The sequence below is a fragment of the Hemitrygon akajei genome, unplaced genomic scaffold, assembly GCF_048418815.1.
Source record: "Hemitrygon akajei unplaced genomic scaffold, sHemAka1.3 Scf000041, whole genome shotgun sequence".
Classification (NCBI taxonomy): domain Eukaryota; kingdom Metazoa; phylum Chordata; class Chondrichthyes; order Myliobatiformes; family Dasyatidae; genus Hemitrygon; species Hemitrygon akajei.
In genome coordinates, this window is record NW_027331927.1 from 7,218,827 (window position 1) to 7,241,170 (window position 22,344).

At 42.2% G+C, this 22,344-nt stretch overlaps 1 protein-coding gene across 1 annotated transcript; it reads left to right on the forward strand.

Annotated features, from left to right (window-relative positions):
• The first annotated feature begins 11,608 nt into the window (after positions 1 to 11,608).
• Positions 11,609 to 21,481, forward strand: LOC140720347 (uncharacterized). The gene is made up of 2 exons (XM_073035208.1): positions 11,609 to 13,845; positions 21,063 to 21,481. Exon 1 carries the CDS (start codon positions 11,903 to 11,905, stop codon positions 13,121 to 13,123), a length of 1,221 nt encoding a protein of 406 aa, XP_072891309.1. The 5' UTR covers positions 11,609 to 11,902; the 3' UTR covers positions 13,124 to 13,845; positions 21,063 to 21,481.
• Positions 21,482 to 22,344: the final 863 nt, after the last annotated feature.

A 22,344-nucleotide genomic window follows, 5' to 3' on the forward strand; every position in this document is an offset into this window, starting at 1 on the left:
GTTGAAAATTTTCAGGTGATATGAAGAAGGGTGGAGGGACAGGTAGTTTTGAGGAAGTTGAGGAGGTACAGAGGGACGGACAGCCAGATTAGGAGAATGAACAAAGTGGCAGTTGGAACACAGTGTCTGCAAATGTACTGTCAGGCACTTTGGTTGAAGAAGTGGAAGGATTGAGTATTTTCGAAACGGAGGGAAGTTACGATAAAACACGAGGGCGCCAATGCACTTGGGAGTCCTTGTGCTGGATTCCCTACAGGTGAGTTTTCCGGGTGAGTCCGTGGTGCGGAAGGCAGGTGCAATATTAGCATTCATTTCAAGAGGAATAGAATATAAAAGCAAAGATGTCCTGTTGGGACTTTGTAAAGCACTGGTGAGGCCGCACTGTCAGCAGTTCAGGCCATTACCTTAGAAAAAGTGCTGTGAACCTGGAAGGAGTTCAAACGAAGTTCAGGAAAACGATTCGGCGATTGAACGGCTTGTCATATGAAAAGTGTTTGACTCTAGTCCTGTATTCACTGGATTTCAGAAGGATAAGAGGTGATGTCATTGAAGCCTGACTGAAGAGTTTGACGGAGTGGATGCGGAGAGGATGCTTCCTCTGGTGGGAGAGTCTGAGACCAGAGGACGCAACCTCACAATGGAGAGGCGTCCTTCTGGAAGGCATTTATTTTGCCAGGAAGCGGTGAATGTGTGGAATTCTTTGTTACAGGCTGCTGTGGAGGCCAAATCTTTATGTATATTTGAGGAAGAGTTTGATCGACTCTTGATTGGTCAGGGCATGAATGGATGCACGGAGAAGGCAGGAGACTGGGGCTCAGACGGAAGCGGAATCAGTCATGATGAAATGGCGGCGCAGACTCGATGGATCTGATGGGCTGATTCTGCACCGATGTCTTATGGTCATTTTGTCTTGTGGACTTTCAGGGAGACAAATTCCACAAATGATTCCGGTTGGGTGGGGGCAACAACCCCTGCTTGTGAAATGAAACCCGCTGTTTACCGTGGAGGAGGGGGTTTCTTGCGACAGCAGTTGTCCGGATGGTATGGCTATAATATGGCTTAATGTTTGTGTTAAATAGTGAACGTGAATAGACTCCTTTAGTTCTAGAATCACTGAGAAAATAATTGACAACATTTGTTCCTGTTGAGTGGGAGCTAATTGTCGAACGTGTTTTCTCTAATTTCAGCTGAGATTCTAACTCCCCATCTTCCCGATTTATTAATCTAATACCAAATACACATGTACGGGAGGGATATGAAGGACTCTCCATATTCCAGTTCTAGCTCCAGAGGACCATAAGATCAGAAGACGAAATGTCAGAATTGGGCCATTCAGCCCATCGAGTCTGCTCCGCCAGTTCATGGCTAATCCCGGATTCCACACAACCCCATACACCTGTCTTCACACTATATCCTTTGATGCCCTGACCGTTCAGGAAACGATAGACTTGCGCTTGAGATGTAAGCAAGACTTGTCCTCCACCGCAGACTGTAGCAGAGCGTTTCACAGACTCTCATGCTCCATGATAGGTAATTGTAGTATGGCAAGCGGCTGCGGATTGTAACATTAACTCCGTGGTCACACTGGCGCTGCTCAGAATTCTGCATTCTGAGAGACATAACTACCTCTCAAAACTTCAGGAGCTTCACCGCACAGTCGGCGGTGACGTCACATGAAGCGGCTGCTGTGCAAAACGATTTTGAGGAACCTGCTTACAATCATGTGCACAGTATATCCCTCGGTTACTGACATAGGTATACAGACAGGGCTCTCCATTACTTTAACCTCAGTAACACCTGCTCTCTATGCTCCGGCAAACATGGAACATTATTCACTGCATTACTAAAATGAATATTTTAAATATCTGGCAAATTGACTTATAAATAAATAACTTCAGACCGCCGTTATACCTGTTTCTGTGCTCCATATTCACTGTCCCTGACGACACTGAAACATTCTTTAATCTGACCGAAGAGCACATCGCGGGAATTGCGAAACTTCGACGTTGAAGCGGTCGATTGAAGTGGAATATGGACAGAAACTTCACAGAAAGGCCCTGTCCTGTGTTCACATAATCTGTCGCATTGCGCTGTCTATAGTCAGCACTTAGAATTGATTGGGCAGAAATAGTTTCTGATTGAAACAATATCTGGCACCAATAGAATCTGCTGCTGAACCTAGGTTTGGTCTGAAATCGAGATGGTATGTTGTTTCTGTAATCGGTACTATTGAATGTAAATTAATGCAATGAGCTACCTGCACAATCACAGTTAATTTGCAGGTAGATCCCTGCGCTGTCGCGGTTGTAGCCATTGCTCACGGTCCATTTATATTCTTCCTGTCATTTTTGTACAGATGTACATCTACAACGTGGCCGCGGTTCCGTCACCCAGCTTACAGCTTCGCGTCCTCTCTCCCTCATCCCCTCGGGCCGACTCCCCAAAAGCCCGCCAAAACTAGCTTACAGACCCAGAAGAGAGAATAAGATTAATCCAAATTGGTTAACAAATGAATGCAATTCTCGTTATCAGTAAATTTTAACCCAAACAAGCTTCCAGCACTCTTTTATAACAAAGAAGCACTCTTACTTTTAACAAGACAAAGAAGCCATTTTGATTAACAGACGGAGTAACAAAGAGGAAACGCCCTTTACACTCTGCCCCCACCAAATAAAAGTCATGTCCTCATGACTTCTAAATAACTCCCCAACTCTTCCTGCCAATACACACCCTAACCCAGGCACAAACAGTGACATTGCTCCCCAAACAGTAGACCTCACGCCCTGTTCCTCAGGTGCTACATAGGTCAACTTATCTGGGAGTTCCTTAACCCTCCGAGACCTCCGTACCCCTTCAGCAAAACCCTCCAGGCTCGGACACAACCGGGGATACCTCGGGTCCGCTTGCCAACTCCTCTCTCAATCTCTCACTCATAACCCCACTGCAACTCTGATCCCCCTGCTCTCCACGGCTAACCCTCCCCACTACACCTGACTCAGTGGTAGAAGGGCCAAAGGTCTCTTCCTCAATCGAGGGGGTTGGCAAACGGCAGCATGTACCACACATCCAGCGCATCATCCTTCGAATCCGTATTCTTCCTGACTTCTGCGATCGGTAGCTGCTGTTTGATCTTCTCCAAACGGAAGCACGTGGCCTGCACTGCTCCCCCAGCCTCTTCAGCCTCCCGCAATCGAGACGTCAGCTTCCTCTCTGGCTCCTCCAACTCCCGCCACAGTCTCAACAATTCTGTATTCACTGCACTTATCTGCAGCTTTTCCTTCCTGATGACTTCTTCTAGGTCAACCTTCAGGGTTTCCACTTCATTTGGACTGTCGATGGTCATCTTCAGGCTCCCTTCAAGCTTCCGCTTCCCTCTTCCAAGATCTGTCCGCAATTGCTTCACCTCCTCAAACTCCCCTCTCCGGGCTCTCGGTTTGCTGTTACTCTTAATCAGATAACTTTCTTGTTCTCCCAACTGATACCGGATCACTTTCTCCGGTTTCTGCTGAGAATTCGGCCTCTCCATCTCCACATCAAACTTGATTCCGTAGAGACAGTCACTCACGAGCTGCGACCTTCGCCAGACCTGACACGTGTCCAGAGAAAGCTTTAGCTCTTTAGTTCTCAGTCGCTCCTGCAACAGTCTCGCTTCAGATTCTCCCGAGGCAAATCCAAATACCAGGAGAACATCCACATACGCCAAAACTCCAGACACCCCCACATCCCCCATGGTCTTCCACATGCCCCGCGGGAAGGTTGCAAAGGCTCCGGATATGCCCTCTGGCATCTTTTCGTACCGGAAGAATCATAGGGGACCTATAACGGCCGTCTTCTCCTTGTCGGCCTCACTCATCGGGATCTGGCAACATCCACTCCTCAGATCCAGCACCTTCAACCACTTCTCACCACTCAGACAGGCCATCGTCTCTTCGGCCCTCAGGGCCGTATTCTGGTCACTGACATTGCGCCTCTTCAGCGCACTATACTCCACATTCACGCTGCCTACGTCTCCCACGGCTTCAGGGCCCAGTCGGCGCAACCTCTCTCACCGAGGTGTCTTCAGCGGTCAACTCCCCTCCCTCGTGGTATTTCGGAGCGTCCACTAAGAGGGTCTCACCCTCAGTTACTTGCCCCAGGCCGTACCACCACCGGCTCTCGTTTGAATTCGGTACCGGCCCGTGGCTATTACACAAGTCCTCCCAAGCAGCTCGAAACTCTGGGTTTAATAAATAATAATAGCCAGTACACCATATGCCATTAAATGATAACACTTTATAGATATTACTAGAACTATCTGATTAATAATGATACAATATATATAAAGGAAAAGAAAAGAAAGAAAAGGCGCCGACTTATCAAAGTCCAAACCACTTCGTGTACAACCGTTTGAGCTTAATTAACAAAGTCTTCTGGCCACCATTTGATCCCCTCCGAACTCCTCGACTCGTAGCTCAGGACCACCCGAAGTGATCAACCAAGCACGTCTCTCCTCGCCGAACATCCTGGCCTCGGACCCCCACTCGGGGTCCGTTCCTCACCCAGTTTACAGCATCGCGTCCTCTCTCTCTCTCTCACCCCCTCGCGGCGATCTCCCCAAAAGCCCGCCAACAATAGCTTACAGACCCAGAAGAGAGAATAACATTAATTCCAATTGGTTAACAAATGAATACAATTTCCGTTATCAGTTAATTTAACTCAAACAAGCTTCCAGCACTCTTTTATAACACAACTAAGAAGCCATTTGATTAACATACGCAGTAACAAAAAGAAAAATAAACCCTCACAAAGAAGGAACCCCCTTATACTAATAAGAAACCCCCTCTACACAACGTTCTCATGAATGCTGCCCGACCTGCTGAGTTCCTCCAGTGTGTTGTACGTGTTGCCTTTCCCAGCGTTTGAATGCCACCGATCCTTGAATGTGGAGTTGGAGATGCGAGAGAAGACAGCGCCCCACTGGCGTTTAATATTGTGGATCTGTGAAAGATAAATCAATTCTGTATCAAATCCCATGTCGCAGGTACTTACTGTCACTGCCAAACTCACAATGTACACCAGAAAGGCCACTCGGTCTATCTGCTCTCTGCCCAGGTTTCTGTTCCATATCCGTATTTTAAAAATTATCTCTCACTCTCCCTGTTGCAACTTGTCACCACTCCGTGGGAGAAGAGATTTCCCTTGAATTTCTTAGAATCAGAGAAATCTGCAGCAAATTACAGGCCCTTCGGCCCACAGCAACCAACTCTAGAAAATGCCCAGAATTACCCTACGACAGAACCCTCTATTTTCCTAAGCTCCATGTACCTCTCTAAGATTCTCTTAAAAGACTCAATTGTACCCGTCTATACCACCGTCGCTGGCAGTGCAGTCCACACACCCACCACCATCTGTATAAAAAAATATGTCTCTGACACCTCCATTGAACTACTTCCAAGCACCTTAACTATGCCCCCCCCCCCCTTTTGCTGAGTTCTTCCAGCGTTGTGTACGTAACTATGCCCCCCACGTGTTAGCCATCTCAGCCCTGGGGGGAAAAAAGCCTCTGACTTTTCACACGATCAATGCCTCTCATCATCTGATACACCTGCATGAATTTCCTGCATGATTTTCCCCAGGCTAATTAACACGATGATCTCGCTGAGTATTTGACCTTCCCCAGGGCTCTGGACTAAGGTGGTTAAACTCCTATTTCCCTGCTCTTTTCAAATTTTGTGTCATTTTCACCAATTTCAAAGGACTGTGCCTCAGACAGCTGGGTTGCTGCAATGCACCTCTAAAGCCTGACAGCAGACTATCGAGTGAATCTTCAGTGGAGCAGAGTCAGAAACCAAAGAGTTACCAGCACCAATCAGGGCTTTGGGGCTCTGGAAAGAGATGGGGTCTGGAGGTTACGAGCATTAGGAGGAAGAGGAACCAGATCAGCAGGATGTGGCTATGAATGAAAGATGAGAAACATTTGGAAACTGGTTAATTGAAAAACAAAATGGTTAATTTCTACAAAACATTGCAGGTAATCAGCAGGTCAGGCAGCAAATGTGGAGAGGAATAAATGGGCAGCATTTAATCCGAGCCCCTTCAGCATGTCTAGACTGTGTACTCCTCTGCTTAGTTGCTGCCTGAACTGCAGAGCTCCTTCAGTATTGTGTGTGTGTGCGTCTTTGTATTTCCAGCAACTGCAGAATCTCTTTTGTTTCGCATCTGCATTTGTAAGGGGAGTGAACTTTGGCATTAGATACACGAAATGCCTGTTGATATTGAGTGTATCGTTTATGGGAGCCGCTTTTTGCGTTAAGAAAGCTGCTGAGTTTTCTACACACAAAAAAAAACTGAGATATGGACATGAAACCGAAGCTTGCAGAACTTTTTAATGGCACCGTGAGTACCCATAAAGCCGCGCGATTAAAATTTCGCTGTTGTTTGAAGCACCGATCAAATGCGCAGGCGCTGGATTGCTGCCGTCTCCGATAACTACGCATGCGCGCAGTATACAAAATGTCGGGAGGAGCGGAAAGGTAAGGGCATTTTCGACTCTAATTGAGTGACAATTGCTGTGAGAACCGGAGACTGTAGCCCGCAAACTCGGCACAGGCCAGGTCTTTTTCCTCTCTCTCAGCCCCACGATCCGTACAAGGGCCCCGGGGAGCTTCCGGCTAATCAGGGAATGGGAGCAGATAGATCCTCACAAACAGAGCTGAGCTCGAGCAATCTGAATGCAAGGATTAGGAACTCGGAAAAAAGAGAACAAAATCTTTCTATCAGCTGTTGAGAAAATCACCTTTGTTCTGCCTCCAACCGCAGCAAGAGAAAACCGCAGCTGCTGGAAATCCGGAGGAATTTCACACAAAATGCCGGAGGAACTCAGCATTAGTACTCTTTCCCGTAGATGCTGCCCGGCCTGCTGAGTTCCTCCAGCATTTTGTGTGTGTTGCTTGTTCTGGAGTTTTCTACACGTAAGGATATGTTTTGACCTATTCTGTCTGGGTACATAATGATATCAAACAACTTTGCCCTGGGCAACAAGTAGCTTTCAGATCACAAATGTGCCAGACTCCAATGAGACAGACTACTTGCCCTTCCCTTCATATTCATTGGCATCACCAAGGTCATCACCGTCAGTCACCTGAGGGAGGGTTCAGGGGAAATATGTATGTCCAATACAGAAACTGGTGTTACCTGTGTGTATTGTGGTGATGCAAAAATTGCTGGAGAATTTGCAAGTGGAAAGAAGGGGAGTGATATTTGGAAGTCCGACTTTTTAAAGCATCATTTAGCAAGAAAATTGCATACAGTGACATGCAAAAATTTGGGCACCTTTCTGTTCCTGTGAATAGCTAAGCGAGTAAAACAAAGACCTGATTTCCAAAAGGCATAAACTTAAAGATGACACACTCTTTAATATTTTAAGCAAGATTACTCTTTTGTATCCATCGTTTACAGTTTCAAAATAATAAAAAAAGGAAAAGGGCCTGAAGTGAAAGTTTGGGTACCCTGCATGGTCAGTACTTAGTAGCAACCCCTTTGCCAAGTATCACAACTTCTAAATGCTTTCTGTAGCCAGCTAAGAGTCTTTCAATTCTTGTTTCGGGGATTTTTGCCCATTCTTCCTTGCAAAAGGCTTCTAGTTCTGTGAGATTCTTGGGCCGTCTTGCATGCACTGCTCTTTTGAGGTCTATCCACAGATTTTTGATGATGTTTCGGTCGGGGGACTGTGAGGTCCATGGCAAAATGTTCAGCTTGCGCTTCCTGAGGTAGTCCATTGTGGATTTTGAAGTGCGTTTAGGATCATTATCCTGTTGCAGAAGCCATCCTCTTTTAATTTTCAGCTTTTTTACAGACGATGTGATGTTTGCTTCCAGAATTTGCTAGTATTTAATTGAATTCATTCTTCCCTCTACCAGTGAAATGTTCCCCGTGCCACTGGCTGCAACACAAGCCCAAAGCATGATCAATCCACCCCCGTGCGTAACAGTTGGAGAGGTGTTCTTTTCATGAAATTCTGCACCCTTTTTTCTCCAAACATACCTTTGCTCATTGCAGCCAAACAGTTCTTTTTTAACTTCAGTCCACAGGACTTGTTTCCAAAATGCATAAGGCTTGTTTAGATGTTCCTTTGCAAATATCTGAAGCTGAATTTTGTGGCGAGGGCACAGGAAAGGTTTTCTTCTGATGTTTCTTCCATGAAAGTCATAGGTGTCCCTGCCTAGCACTCAAGCGTAGGTATCCCTGCGCAGTAGAGCAGTGCACCACCACTTCAGAGTCGGCTAAATATTCCTGAAGGTCTTTTGCAGTCAAACGGGGGTTTTGATTTCCCTTTCTGGTAATCCTACGAGCAGTTCTCTCTGAAGGATTTCTTGGTCTTCCAGACCTCAACTTGACCTCCACCATTCCGGTTAACTGCCATTTCTTAATTACATTACGAACTAAGGAAATGGCTACCTGAAAATGCTTTGCTGTCTTCTTATAGCCTTCTCCTGCTTCGTGGGCATCATGTATTTTAATTTTCAGAGTGCTAGGCAGGGACATAGAGGAGCCCATGGCTCTGATTGTTGGGACGAGGTTTGTGGAGTCAGGGTATTTATAGAGCTTTGAAATTTGCAACATCTGGCTTTTCCTAATGAAGACTGTGAACATGCCATTGCTCTAACAAGCTAATTAAGGTCTGAGACCTTGGTAAAAGTTATCTGAGAGCTCAAATCTCTTGGGGTTCCCAAACTTTTGCATGGTGCTCCTTTCCTTTTTTTTTCCACTCTGAAATTGTAAAAACAAAAGTAATACTCTAATCTTGCTTAAAATGTTGAAAATAATGTTTCATCTTTAACTTCATGACTTTTAGAGATCAGTTCATCTTCTCAGGACTTTATTCCTTGGAATGTCGAAGATTGAGGGGCGATTTGATTGTGAAAGAGGGGCATAGATGGTGTAAATTCATTTTGCAATCTTTTTTATTGATTTCCAAATAAAGAATATATAAATCAGAAGAGGAGTTTAACAAGTAGATAATATAAAAGACATATAAACAGCAATAGTAAAAACAAAAATTATATAATATCAAAATCAAATAAGTAAAATATTATGCTGTTATACATACAATGGTAAAAAAAACTACAACTCCTCATAATAATCATAAAAAAAGGATTGGAGATTTTATTGATAAGGAAAAAACCCACTAACTAAACTGAAACAAAAATCAAAAAAAAAGACAGAGAAAAAAAAGGAAAGAAAAAGAAAGATTGGGCAGTCCAATTGAGGATAAAATTAAAGAAAACAGAGAGAGAGAAAAAAAAACCACATCCTTCCAGTCATCTCCAAACCATCATGGATAAGGATTTTCCCCAAAGAGAATTTTAAAAAATAAATAAATAAAAATAAGTTAAATCATGTGAAAATATTGAATAAAAGGTCGCCAGAATTGTTCAAAATTAAAGGATGTATCAAATGTTCGGCTTCTAATTTTCTCCAAGCTTAGACATGACATAATGGAGGAGAGCCAATAGAAAACAGTAGGTGGGTTAGATTCTTTCCAATGTAGCAGAATAGCTCTCCTAGCTAGTAAAGTTGAAAAAGCTATCACATGTTGGGTGGAAGCAGACACTTTGCTTGCTTCCTCTGGAATAATCCCAAAATTTGCTGTAAGTGGATTAGGTTGAACATCCATATCTATAACTTTAGATAATATTCCAAACACATCCCTCCAAAAATTATTTAAAGTTACACATGACCAAAACATATGAGTTAAAGTAGCCATTTCTGTGTTACATCTGTCACAAATAGGGCTTATATTCGGAAATATATGCGCCAATTTATCTTTGGACATCTGGGCCCTATGTACTATCTTAAACTGAATTAAGATATGTCGTGCGCGGATAAATGAACTATTGACTAAATAATAAATTTTACGCCATTAATTATTTGAAAGTGAATGTTGAAGTTCTACTTCCCAGGTACGTTGAACCCTATCATTAGGCGACATGCGAGCATTCATTAACTGTGTATAAATGATAGCTATTAATCGTTTTTGAAAAGGTTTAAACTGAAAAATAACATAAGCCAAATTTGAAGAGCAGGCCAAGGGGTAATTCGGTAAAAAATCGTGTAAGAAATTCCTAACCTGTAAATACCTGAAAAAATGTGTATTAGAGATATCATATTTATCCATTAACTGTGAGAAAGACATTAAACAGTCTTGTAAAAACAAATCTAAAAAAGTTTTAATTCCCTTAATTTTCCATGTTAAAAAAGCCTTATCTAAAGTTGATGGTATAAAAAAGAAATTAGAATAAATATTACTAGGAAGTAAAGAATCATGTAATTAAAAAAATCTACGAAATTGAAACCAAATTTTTAAAGTATGTTTAACAATAGGGTTAAGAGCTTGTCTACCTATTCTGGAGAACAAAAACGGAAGAGGAGCTCCTAATAAAGAAGCTAACGAAAACCCCATTACTGAATTTTCCTCCAACTGTAGCCATGAAGGGCGATCTTGGTCGTCTGTATCATAAATCCAAAAAGTAATATAACTAATATTAATTGCCCAATAATAAAATCTAAAGTTTGGTAAAGCCAGTCCTCCATCTTTTTTGATTTTTGTAATGAAAGTTTATTTACTCTAGAGCTTTTATTATTCCAAACCTAAGATAAAATCAAAGAATCTATTTTATCAAAAAATGTTTTTGGAACAAAAGAGGCAACTGCTTGAAATATATATAAAAATTTCATTAGAATAACCATTTTTATAGCATTTATTCGACCTGTCAATGACATCAACATAGGTGACCATTTAGAAAGCGCCTGTTGAGTATTTTCAACTAAAGTGAAGGTGTAAATTCAAGCTGGCTTTTACCACTGATTGATGTGGGACTACAACCAGTGGCCATGGGTTAAGCGTGAAAGGTGAAATGTTAAGGGGAACATGAGGGGAAACTTCTTCACACAGACGGTCATCCGGGTGTGGAATGAACAGCCATCATGAGTGGTGCATGTGAGCTCAATTTCAATATTTAAGAGGTTCGTATAGGTACCTGGATGGTAGGGATATGGGAGTGGGCAATTTAAATAGTTCAGCACAAGACTAGATGGCCCAAAGGGCCTGTTTCTGTGTTGTACTTTTCTACAAGAACCTGAAATATTACAAAAATTCACTCTAAGATCTTTTAACAGCTGTGTGGACCAACCATTCATTTTAGCAGGAATTTTTTATATGGCTTTAAAATTGTGGCACTTTAAGTTAATAATACATAAAAGAAGATCCCAGCTGCATGTCAAGAAAGATTGTTTGCGTGAGACTGTTTCAGTTACTATGGGGCCAGGCACCCATGCAGCTCAGCAGGAGCAGGGAATAATACCAATGGAGAGAGTCAAACTGAGCCAAGGCACAAATTGGAGACAGCAGAAATGCCCCATTCTTTTAGAGACAGGAAGAGCATCAGGGAATTGATGGTCTTTCCAGATACCAGCACTCTGCCCAGTCAGGAGATGATTTCTCTGTCCAACTTGGGTAGAACCTCACTGTAACAGTGTGATACAGATCAAACCTTGGCAACTCAAGTAATCTCATCTGTAATGTTGTCCTACACCCATTGATGGATTTTATAAATCTTTTTACAGGTTAAAAATGAGAAGGAATTTGTCTCCAGGAATCTCAAACATGGCATGCCAGTTTTGTTGTCTCTGTCTAGATGTTTAAGAAATGGGGCAAGGGATTCAATTGACCGTTCTTCATTATCACAATTGAAGGTACATCAACAAGTTCACATTGGCTAAGGCCATTCATCTGTTCTGTGTGTGAGAAAGGATTCAGTTGGTCTTCCCTCCTGTGGACACACCAGTCAGTTCACACCACACCGGGCAGAGGTTGGCCATCTGCTGAACTTCTGGGAAAGGATTCACTCAGTCATCGGACCTAATGGCTCACCAGCGAGTTCACACCAGGGAGCGGCTGTACACCTGCTCAGTCTGTGAGAAGAGATTCACTCACTCTTCCACGCTATGGAAACATCAGCGAGTTCACACTGGGGAGAAGCCGTACACCTGTTCAGTCTGTGGGAAGGGATTCACTGAGTCATCCACCCTACTGGTACATCAGCGAGTTCACACTGGGGAGAGGCCATTCACCTGCTCAGTCTGTAAGAAGAGATTCACTCGGTTATCCCACCTCCAGAGTCATCAGCGAGTTCACACTGGGGAGAGGCCGTTCACCTGCTCAGAATGTGGGAAGGGATTCACTGAGTTATCCAACCTACAGAGTCATCAGCGAGTTCACACTGGGGAGAAGCCGTTCACCTGCTCAGAATGTGGGAAGAGATTCACTGAGTTATCCAACCTACAAAGTCATCAGCGAGTTCACACTGGGGAGAGGCCGTACTCCTGCTCAGAATGTGGGAAAGGATTCACTGAGTTATCCACCCTACAGAGACATCAGCAAGTTCACACTGGGGAGAAGCCATTCACTTGCTCAGTCTGTGGGAAGAGATTCACTCAGTTATCCACCCTACAGAGTCACCAGCGAGTTCACACTGGGGAGAAACCGTTCACCTGCTCAGAATGTGGGAAGAGATTCACTCAGTCATCCACCCTACAGAGACACCAGCGAGTTCACACTGGGGAGAAGCCGTTCACCTGTTCAGTCTGTGGGAAGAGATTCACTGATTCATCCACCCTACAGAGACACCAGCAAATTCACACTGGGGAGAAGCCGTTCACCTGCTCAGTCTGTGGGAAGGGATTCACTCAGTCATCCACCCTACAGAGTCACCAGCGAGTTCACACTGGGGAGAGGCCGTTCACCTGCTCAGTCTGTAGGAAGAGATTCACTCATTTATCCAGCCTACAGAGACATCTGCAAATTCACACTGGGGAGAAGCCGTTCACCTGCACAGTCTGTGGGAAGGGATTCACTCAGTCATCCACCCTACAGAGTCACCAGCGAGTTCACACTGGGGAGAAACCGTTCACCTGCTCAGACTGTGGGAAGGGATTCATTTATTTATCAAGCCTACAGAGACATCAGCGCGTTCACACCGAGGAGAAGCCGTTCACCTGCTCAGAATGTGGGATAGCATTCACTCAGTCATCCCAACTGCTGGCACACCAGTCAGTTCACAATGCGGAGTGGCCATTGTTATGAATCGCTAGGTTTCGTTTGCTGTAGGCTGTCATTCTGAGAGAGAGATATTAAGGTGATTCAGTCTGATTTGCAGCTTGTTTAGTTTTAAGCGAGGACACAGACACTCAAGAGTCAGACGGAGATGAAAGAGGTAAAATGGAAGGATGAAAACCAGGGAACTAATGGCCAAGGATCACTGTTTGGAACTTTCCTATGCCCACAAGGGTGGATTAATCATCGATTCACCGTACATCGAATGTGTAGTTGTCACCTCGTTTGATCCATAGGAGTGGATCTGATTTGGGGTATCCTGTGAAGACTGCTGATGTGTTAACCCTTGCCTGGGTGTGGTGTGGTAATTCACTTGAAGATGATACTCCTTGTGACAAGTCACTTTGTGTGATAATTAGTATGTGAGATTTTGGAATGATGACAGATAAAATCTACAGCGACTGTTCTCTCATTTTGCCACCATGGAACCTGAGGAATTTGACATAATTGCCTTCTCTCAACATTTACCCTGGATTACAAATATCTCTCTCATCACCTATTCTGTGGATAAACTGAACTTGCCTACTTTACCATCTCAAGACTCTAAGCCTTGATTCCCCCGAGCTCAATAGTTTGGGCAACACACACAAAATGCTGGTGGAACACAGCAGGCCAAGCAGCATCTATAAGGAGAAGCACTGTCGACGTTTCGGGCCGAGTCCCTTCATCAGGACTAACTGAAAGGAAAGATAGTAAGAGATTTGAAAGTAGGAGGGGGAGGGGGAAATGTGAAAGATAGAAGACCGGAGGGGGTGGGGTGAAGCTGAGAGCCGGAAAGGTGATTGGCAAAAGGGATACAAAACTGGAGAAGGGACAGCATCATGGGATGGGAGGCCTAGGGAGAAAGAAAGGGGGAGGGGAGCACCAGAGGGAGATGGAGAACAGGCAGAGTGATGGGCAGAGAAAGAGGGAATAAAAAATCTAAATATATCACGGATGGAGTGAGAAGGTGAGGAGTGGTGTTAACGGAAGTTAGAAAAGTCAATGTTCACGCCATCAGGTTGGAGGCTACCGGTAGATAAGGTGTTGTTCCTCCAACCTGAGTGTGGCTTCATCTTGACAGTAGAGGAGGCCATGGCCTATTCTGCTTTGATAGTTGATGAAGCAGCTGATTATGACATAGTGAAACAGGCTGTGCTCAAAGCTTACGAGTTGGTCCCAGAATCACACAGGAAAAAATTTGGAAATTTGTGAATCAGACTTATCTGGCATTTGCTTCTCAGAAGTCTGTGTGTTTTGACCACTGGTGCATGTATAAAAATATAAATGATGATTTTACAGATAGAAAGAGTTGGTTTTAATTGAAGAATTCGAAAGGTGCGTCCCTGATGACATAAAGACATATTTAAATGAAAAGGATGCTGCCACTTTGCAGGAGTCTGCTAGATTAGCAGATGAGTTTGCTTTAACTCCTAAAGTTAAGTTTATCCCGAATAAGAGCTTCCAAAAGAGTAGCAGGGATAACCAGGGCAAACCAGAAATTAAAGTTTGGACTAGTGATAAGAGTAAGGATGAAGGGAAGCAGTTGAAGGAGAAATATTCTGGTCTTACTTGTTACTGTTGTAGGAAAGCTGGTTATGTGATGGCTCATTGTTCTGTCCTGAAGAAGAAAAAGGAAAAGGAGGCAGTCCCAAATGCCTGTGTTCAGTATGTTGAAGCACCTATAAACCCACAGGGTTCTGAACATTCTGTTGAGGCTCAGTTAAGGTCTGAGTTAAGAAAGGATTCGAACATCAGATGGGATTGTATTAGTAAATGAATGGTCAACCCCAGTACCAGTGAAAATTCTTCGAGTTACTGGGGCTCCTCAGTTACTCGTTCTAGGAGGCTGTGGTGGCCAGTGCTATAATATTTGCTGTTGTGTGCTGGGGCAGCAGGCTAGGGTAGAAGTATCAACAAACTCATAAGGCCAGTGATGTTGTGGGGGTGGAACTGGACTCTCTGACGGTGGTGTCTGAAAAGAGGATGCTGTCCAAGTTGCATGCCATCTTGGACAATGACTCCCATCCACTCCATAATGTCCTGGTTAGACACAGGAGTACATTCAGCCAGAGACTCATTCCACCGAGATGTAACACTGAGCGTCCTAGGAAGTCATTCCTACCTCTGGCCATCAAACTTTACAACTCCTTCCTCGGAGTGTCAGTCACCCAGAGCCAATAGGCTGGTCCTGGACTTATTTCCACTTGCATGATTAACTTATTATTATTTAATTATTTATGGTTTTATATTGCTGTATTTCTTCACTATTCTTGGTTGGTGCGGCTGTAACCAAACCCAATTTCCCTCGGGATCAATAAAGTATGTCTGTCTGTCTGTACGTTAGACAGCGTTCTAAAGTTTGGTGATGAGACTGACACTGCTGAGGTAAATCTTATTAAAGGCATTGGGGGTGGCATGGTTTCCGTGCCATTGCACAAGGTAACTTTACTGTCAGGATTGGTTTCGAGACCTGTTAAGATCAGATTATGCTCCAGTTTACCGGTGGGAGATATTACTTTGCTGTTAGGGAATGACCTGGCAGATGGTAAAGTTGTTCCTGCAGTGCAGTTGACAACTAACCCAAGCACTGACGACCCACAGATGGATTTTAACATTTATCCTTCCTGCACAGTAACTTGAAGTATGGCTAAACAGTCTGCTGACGCAGACGGTTCTGTGCAGCATGATTCTGATACCCATGATAGCCAAAATCGGGATGCAGGTTATGAAGACCAGTCAGGGACTTTTCTGCCTTCATTGTTTCAACAGGATTCAGGTAGTAAGTCTGATGAGAAAGATTTATCCCTGTCTAGGAAGGAGTTTATAGCAGAACAGAACGAAGACCCTGATATTGAAGCTTTAAAAGAAACAGCTCTCTCAGATGATGAGATTAAGAAAGTGCCAGTAGGGTATTATCTCAAGGATGGAGTGCTAATGAGGAAGTGGAGGCCACCTGCTGTACCTTCGAGTGAGGAATGGGCAATTGTTCACCAAGTTGTAGTTCCTAAAGTTTATAGGACTGAAATTTTAACTTTGGCCCACAGTATACCCTTACGTCGACATTTTGGAGTGAATAAAACTAAACAGGATTATCAAAAAAATGTTACTGGCCTAATTTGAGGACAGATGTTGTGACCTTTCGCAGAACCTATCACACTTGTTAAGTTGTGGGTAAACCTAATCAGGTCACCCCAGTGGCCCCACTGCAGTCTAAACCTGCATTTGGTGAGTCCTCTTCAAAATTTATAGTGGATTGTGCTGGCCCTTTGCCAAAGACTAAAGCTGGCCATCAGTATCTGCTACCTATTATGTGTACTGCATCCAGATTCCCAGAGGCAATACCTCTCAGAAATAATAAAGGTAAAACTGGCAAAGGCTATTACCAAGTTTTTTTTTACTTTATTTGGTTTGCTGAATGAAATCCAGTCTGATCAAGGAAGTAATTTTACATCTGGGTTATTCCAGCAGGTAGTTTATGAACTGGGAACTAAACAAATTACAACATTTGCATACCATCCAGAATCACAAGGGGCTTTGGAAAGATTTCATTCTGCCCTCAAAACAATGATTAAGACATATTGTGTTGAAAATGGAAAAGACTGGAATGAAGGAATACATTTGCTTTTGTTCACAGTAAGAGAGTTGGTACAATAATCACTGGGATTTACTCCATTTGAACTTGTATTTGGTTGTAGAGTGAGGGGACCTTTGTCCTTGTTAAAGGAACAATGGATTGATGGGGATGTACCTGTTAAATTGTTAGACTATGTTTAGATCTGGATCTGTTGTTGTTTGTCATCTATATCTGTAATCTGGATGATAGTGTGGTTAACTGGATCAGCAAATTTGAGGATGACAACAAGACTGGGGGTTTAGCGGACTCCGAGAAGACTATCATGGCTTGCAGTGTGATCTGGACCAGATGGGAAAATGGTTTTAGAAATGGAAAATGGAATTTAATGCAGACCAGTGTGAGTTGTTGCACTTTGGTATGACCTACCAAGGGAGGTCTTTCACAGTGATTGGTCGGGCACGGAGGAGTGTTGTGGAAGAAAGGGACCTGGGAATACAAGTCCTTAATTCACTGAAAGTGGTAGATAGGGATGGAAAGAATGATTTCAGCCCATTGCCTTTAATGAACCAAAGTACTGATAACAATAGATGGATGTTATGTTGACTTCTAGAAGACATTGGTGAGGCCTAATTTGAAGTATTGTGTGCAGTTTTGGTCACCTACCTACAGGAAAGATGTAAAAGAAGTTCAGAGATTTCAGAGAAAATTCACAAGGATGTTGCCATGTCTGGAGGACTTGGGTTATAAGGAAAGATTGAACAAATCAGGACTTTATTCCTTGGAATGCAGAAGATTGAGGGGAGATTTGATTGTGATATGGAGGCACAGATAGTGTTAATGCAAACTGGCTTTTTCCACGAAGATTGGGTGGGATGACAACCAGAGGCCATGGGTTAAGGGTGAAAGGTGAAATGTTAAGGGGAACATGAGGGGAAACTTCTTCACACAGACGGTTATCCGGCTGTGGAATGAGCAGCCAGCACAAGTGGTGCATACGAGCTCGATTTCAACATTTAAGAGGTTTGTGTTGGTACCTGGATGGTAGAGGTGTGGGAGTGGGCTGTTTAATTAGTTCAGCACAAACTAGATGGCCCAAAGGGCCTGTTTCTGTGTTGAAATTTTCTATGATTGTGACAAGAACCTGAAATAATACAAACATTCACTCTAACCCCTTTTGACAGCTGTGTGAACCAACCAGTCATTTCAGCAGGAATTTTTCATATGGCGTTAAAACTGTGGCACTTAAATACGGAAGAACAGAAGGGATTAGGTATGCCTTTTACAGTGAAGGAGGTTAAAGAAGCTCTGGGATCACTTCAAAGTAATAAATCTCCAGGAGAAGATGGTTTTCCACCTGAATTTTATAAAAAGTTTAAAGATTTATTAATTTCTCCCTTTATGGAGTTAATACATCAAGTGGAAAGAACGCATAGACTTCCAGAATCTTTTTCAACAGCTATTTTAATAGTATTGCCAAAAAAAGATAGAGACCTTTTAAAGCCAGCATCATATAGACCTATTTCTTTATTAAATACTGATTATAAAATTTGAAAACAATAAAAAAAGTTTTTAAAAATTCTTATCTAATAGATTATCTAAATGCTTATCAAAATTAGTGCATATGGATCAAACAGGATTTATCAAAAATAGACAATTGGCAGATAATGTAACCCGGTTAATTAGTATAATCCATTTAGCACAAAAGAGGGAGGAAACGAGTGTGGCAGTTGCTTTAGATGCAGAAAAAGCATTTGAAAGATTGGAATGGGATTTTTTATTTAAGGTATTGGAAAAATATGGATTAGGAACATCATTTATAAAATGGATTAAAACCTTAAATACTAATCCCAAAGCTAAAGTAGTGACAAATGGTCAAATTTCGACACCATTTCAGTTAACAAGATCAACTAGGCAAGGTTGACCATTATCACCTGCTTTGTTTGTGTTGGCAATAGAGCCATTAGCTGAATTAATTAGAATGGACCCAGATATTAAGGGTTTCAGAGTTAATCAGGAAGAATACAAGATTAATTTATTTGCTGATGATGTTCTACTTTATTTAACAGATCCATTACATTCATTATGTAAATTATCTTATAGATTAGAAGAATATGGGAAAATATCAGGTTATAAAGTAAATTGGGATGAAAGTGAAATTTTACCTCTTACTAATGGAGATTATAGTCAATGTCGATTAATAACTCAATTTAGATGGCCGGCAAATGGTATAAAATATTTAGGTATAAGAGTTGATAATGATATAAAAAACTTATACAAATTAAATTATTCACCACTTTTGAAAAAAATTCAGGAAGATCTTGATAAATGGATGGCATTACCAATAACATTAGTAGGTAGAGTAAATTCTATAAAAATGAATATATTCCCGAGACTACAATATTTATTTCAATCATTACCAATACAATTACCCCAGAAGTTTTTTCAAGAGTTAAACAAATATGTGAGGAGGTTTCTCTGGAAAGGTAAGATGTCAAGAATATTGTTGGAAAAATTTACATGGAAATTTGATCTAGGAGGGTTACAACTTCCAAATTTTAAGAATTATTATAAAGCAAATCAACTTAGATTTATTGCATCTTTTTTTGAGAAAGATAAACCGGCATGGATTAGAATAGAACTAGATAAAATAGGAGAAAACGTACCAGAAGATTTTATATATAAATGGGAATCTAAATGGATACGGGAAAAGAAAGAAGCTTCTATATTAAAACATTTGATTAATTTATGGAATAAGATAAATGTTGATGATGAGACAAAAAAATCTTTATAAGCAAAGAGATCTTTAATTCAAAATAGACTTATTCCTTTTCCAATGGACAATCAACTTTTATATAATTGGTTTCAAAAAGGGATTAGATACATAGGAGATTGTTTTGAAGGAGGTATATTAATGTCATTCGATCAATTAAAGAATAAATATAAAGTATCAAGAAACACTTTATTTTGTTACTTTCAACTAAGGGCTTATATAAGAGAAAATCTAGGTTAAACAATGTTATTGCCGAAATCTAATGAAATAGAAATTTTAATTCAAAAAGGAAATATTAAAAAATTTATATCTTGTATGTATAATTTGATTCAAAACCAGGCAATTAAACAAGGAGTCCATAAGTCAAGACAAAAATGGGAAAGTGATTTGAATATTAAAATTGAAGAAACAAATTGGTCAAGAATATGTCTTGATAGTATGACAAATACAAAAAATGTTCGGTTAAGATTAGTGCAATATAACTTTCTACATCAATTATATATTACACCACAAAAAATAAATAAATTAAATCCAAGTTTATCTGATCAGTGTTTCAGATGTAACCAAGAAACTGGTACATTTTTACATTCTACATGGTCTTGTTCTAAAATTCAACATTTTTGGACAAATTTAAGAAATTTACTGGAACAAATTACGGGAATACAACTTCCTCATAATCCAATATTACTTTTATGAGGTGATATTGAAGGGATAAAACCGAAACTCAAACTAAATAAATATCAGAAAGAATTCATAAAAATTGCACTGGCAGTTGCCAAAAAGGCTATTGCAGTTACTTGGAAATCAGATACATATTTAAGTATAGATTGTTGGAAGAAAGAAATCTATGGCTGTATTCCATTAGAGAAAATTACTTATAATTTAAGAGATAAATATGAAACATTTTTGAAAATTTGGTGCCCTTATTTACAAAAGACAGGACTAAATATATAGGTGCTCTGAAGATGAAACAATTGGTTACTTGGGGAAAGAAATAAATATACATACTAAAGTTATTAAGAACTCCATGGAGCATGTGGAGATCTTCCAACAACCAGGCACTTTCTTTTTCTTTCTTTCTAACTTTCTCTTCTTTTGATATAGGGAAGTTAGAGGGGAGGGGGGAAGGGATATATACATTTTTTTCCACACTTGTAATTACTTAAAAACACAATTAAATATATATATTTTTAAAAACTGTGGCACTTTAAGTTAATAATACATAAAAAGAAGATCCCAGCTGCACGTCAAGAAAAACTATTTGTGTGAGAGTGTTTCAGTTACTGTGGGGCGAGGAACCCATGCAGCTCAGTGGGAACAGGGAATAATACCAATGGAGAGAGTGAAACTGAGCCAGGAGACGGCAGAAATGCCCCATTCTTATAGAGACAGGAAGAGCATCAGGGATTTGATGGTCATTCCAGATACCAGCACTCTGCCCAGTCAGGAGATGATTTCTCTGTCCAACTTTCGTTGAACCTCACTGTAACAGTGTGATACCAGATCACACCTTGACAACTCAAGTGATCTCATCTGAAATGTTGAACTACACCCATTGATGGATTTTGTAAATCTTTTTACAGGTTAAAAATGAGAAGGAATTTGTCTCCAGGAAGCTCAAACATGGCACGCCAGTTTTGTTGTCTCTGTCGAGATATTTAAGAAGTGGAGCAAGGGATCCAATTGACCATCCTTCCTGCTGAGACTGTGGGGAAGGATTCACTCGGTCATTTGACCAACTGGCACGCCTGTAATTTACACAGGAGAAAGGCCTTTCACCTGCTCAGACAGTGGGAATGGATTCACTCGGTTATCACAATTGAAGGTACATCAGCAAATTCACACTGGGCAAGGCCATTCACCTGTTCTGTGTGTGGGAAGGGGTTCAGTCGGTCTTCCCACCTGTGGACACACCAATCAGTTCACACCACACTGGGCAGAGGCTGGTCATCTGCTGAATTTCTGGGAAAGGATTCACTCAGTCATCTGACCTAATGGCTCACCAGCGGGTTCACATTGGAGAGAAGCCATTCACCTGCTCAGAATGTGGAAAGGGATTCACTCAGTTATCCCACCTACAGAGTCACCAGCAAGTTCACACCGGGGAGAAAGCGTTCACCTGCTCAGAATGTGGGAAGAGATTCACTCGCTCATCCACCCTACAGAGACACCGGCGAGTTCACACTGGGGAGAAGCTATTCACCTGCTCAGTCTGTGGGAAAGGATTCACTCAGTCATCTGCCCTATTGGTACATCAGCGAGTTCACACTGGGGAGAAGCCGTTCACCTGCTCAGTCTGTGGGAAGAGATTCACTAATTTATCCAGCCTACAGAGACATCAGCGAGATCACACTGGGGAGAAGCCGTTCACCTGCTCAGTCTGTGGGAAAAGATTCACTAATTTATCCAGCCTACAGAGACATCAGCGAGTTCACACTGGGGAGAAGCCATTCACTTGCTCAGAATGTGGGAAGAGATACGCTGACTCTTCCGCCCTAAAGAGTCATCAGCGAGTTCACACTGGGGAGAGGCTGTTCACCTGCTCAGTCTGTGGGAAGCGATTCACTCATTCATCTCACCTACAGAGTCATCAGCGAGTTCACACTGGGGAGAGGCCGTTCACTTGCTCAGTCTGTGGGAAGGGATTCACTCGGTTAGCTAACCTACAGAGACACCAGCGAGTTTACACTGGGGAGAAGCCGTTCACCTGCTCAGTCTGTGGGAAGGGATTCACTCATACATCCCACCTACAGAATCACCTGCGAGTTCACACTGGGGAGAGGCCGTTCACCTGCTCAGTCTGTGGGAAGAGATTCACTCATTTATCCCAACTACAGAGTCACCAGCGAGTTCACACTGGGGAGA

Excerpts from the sequence above, each read along its gene's own strand:
- LOC140720347 (XM_073035208.1), top strand. The coding sequence starts at position 11,903 with ATGGCTCACCAGCGAGTTCACACCAGGGAGCGGCTGTACACCTGCTCA.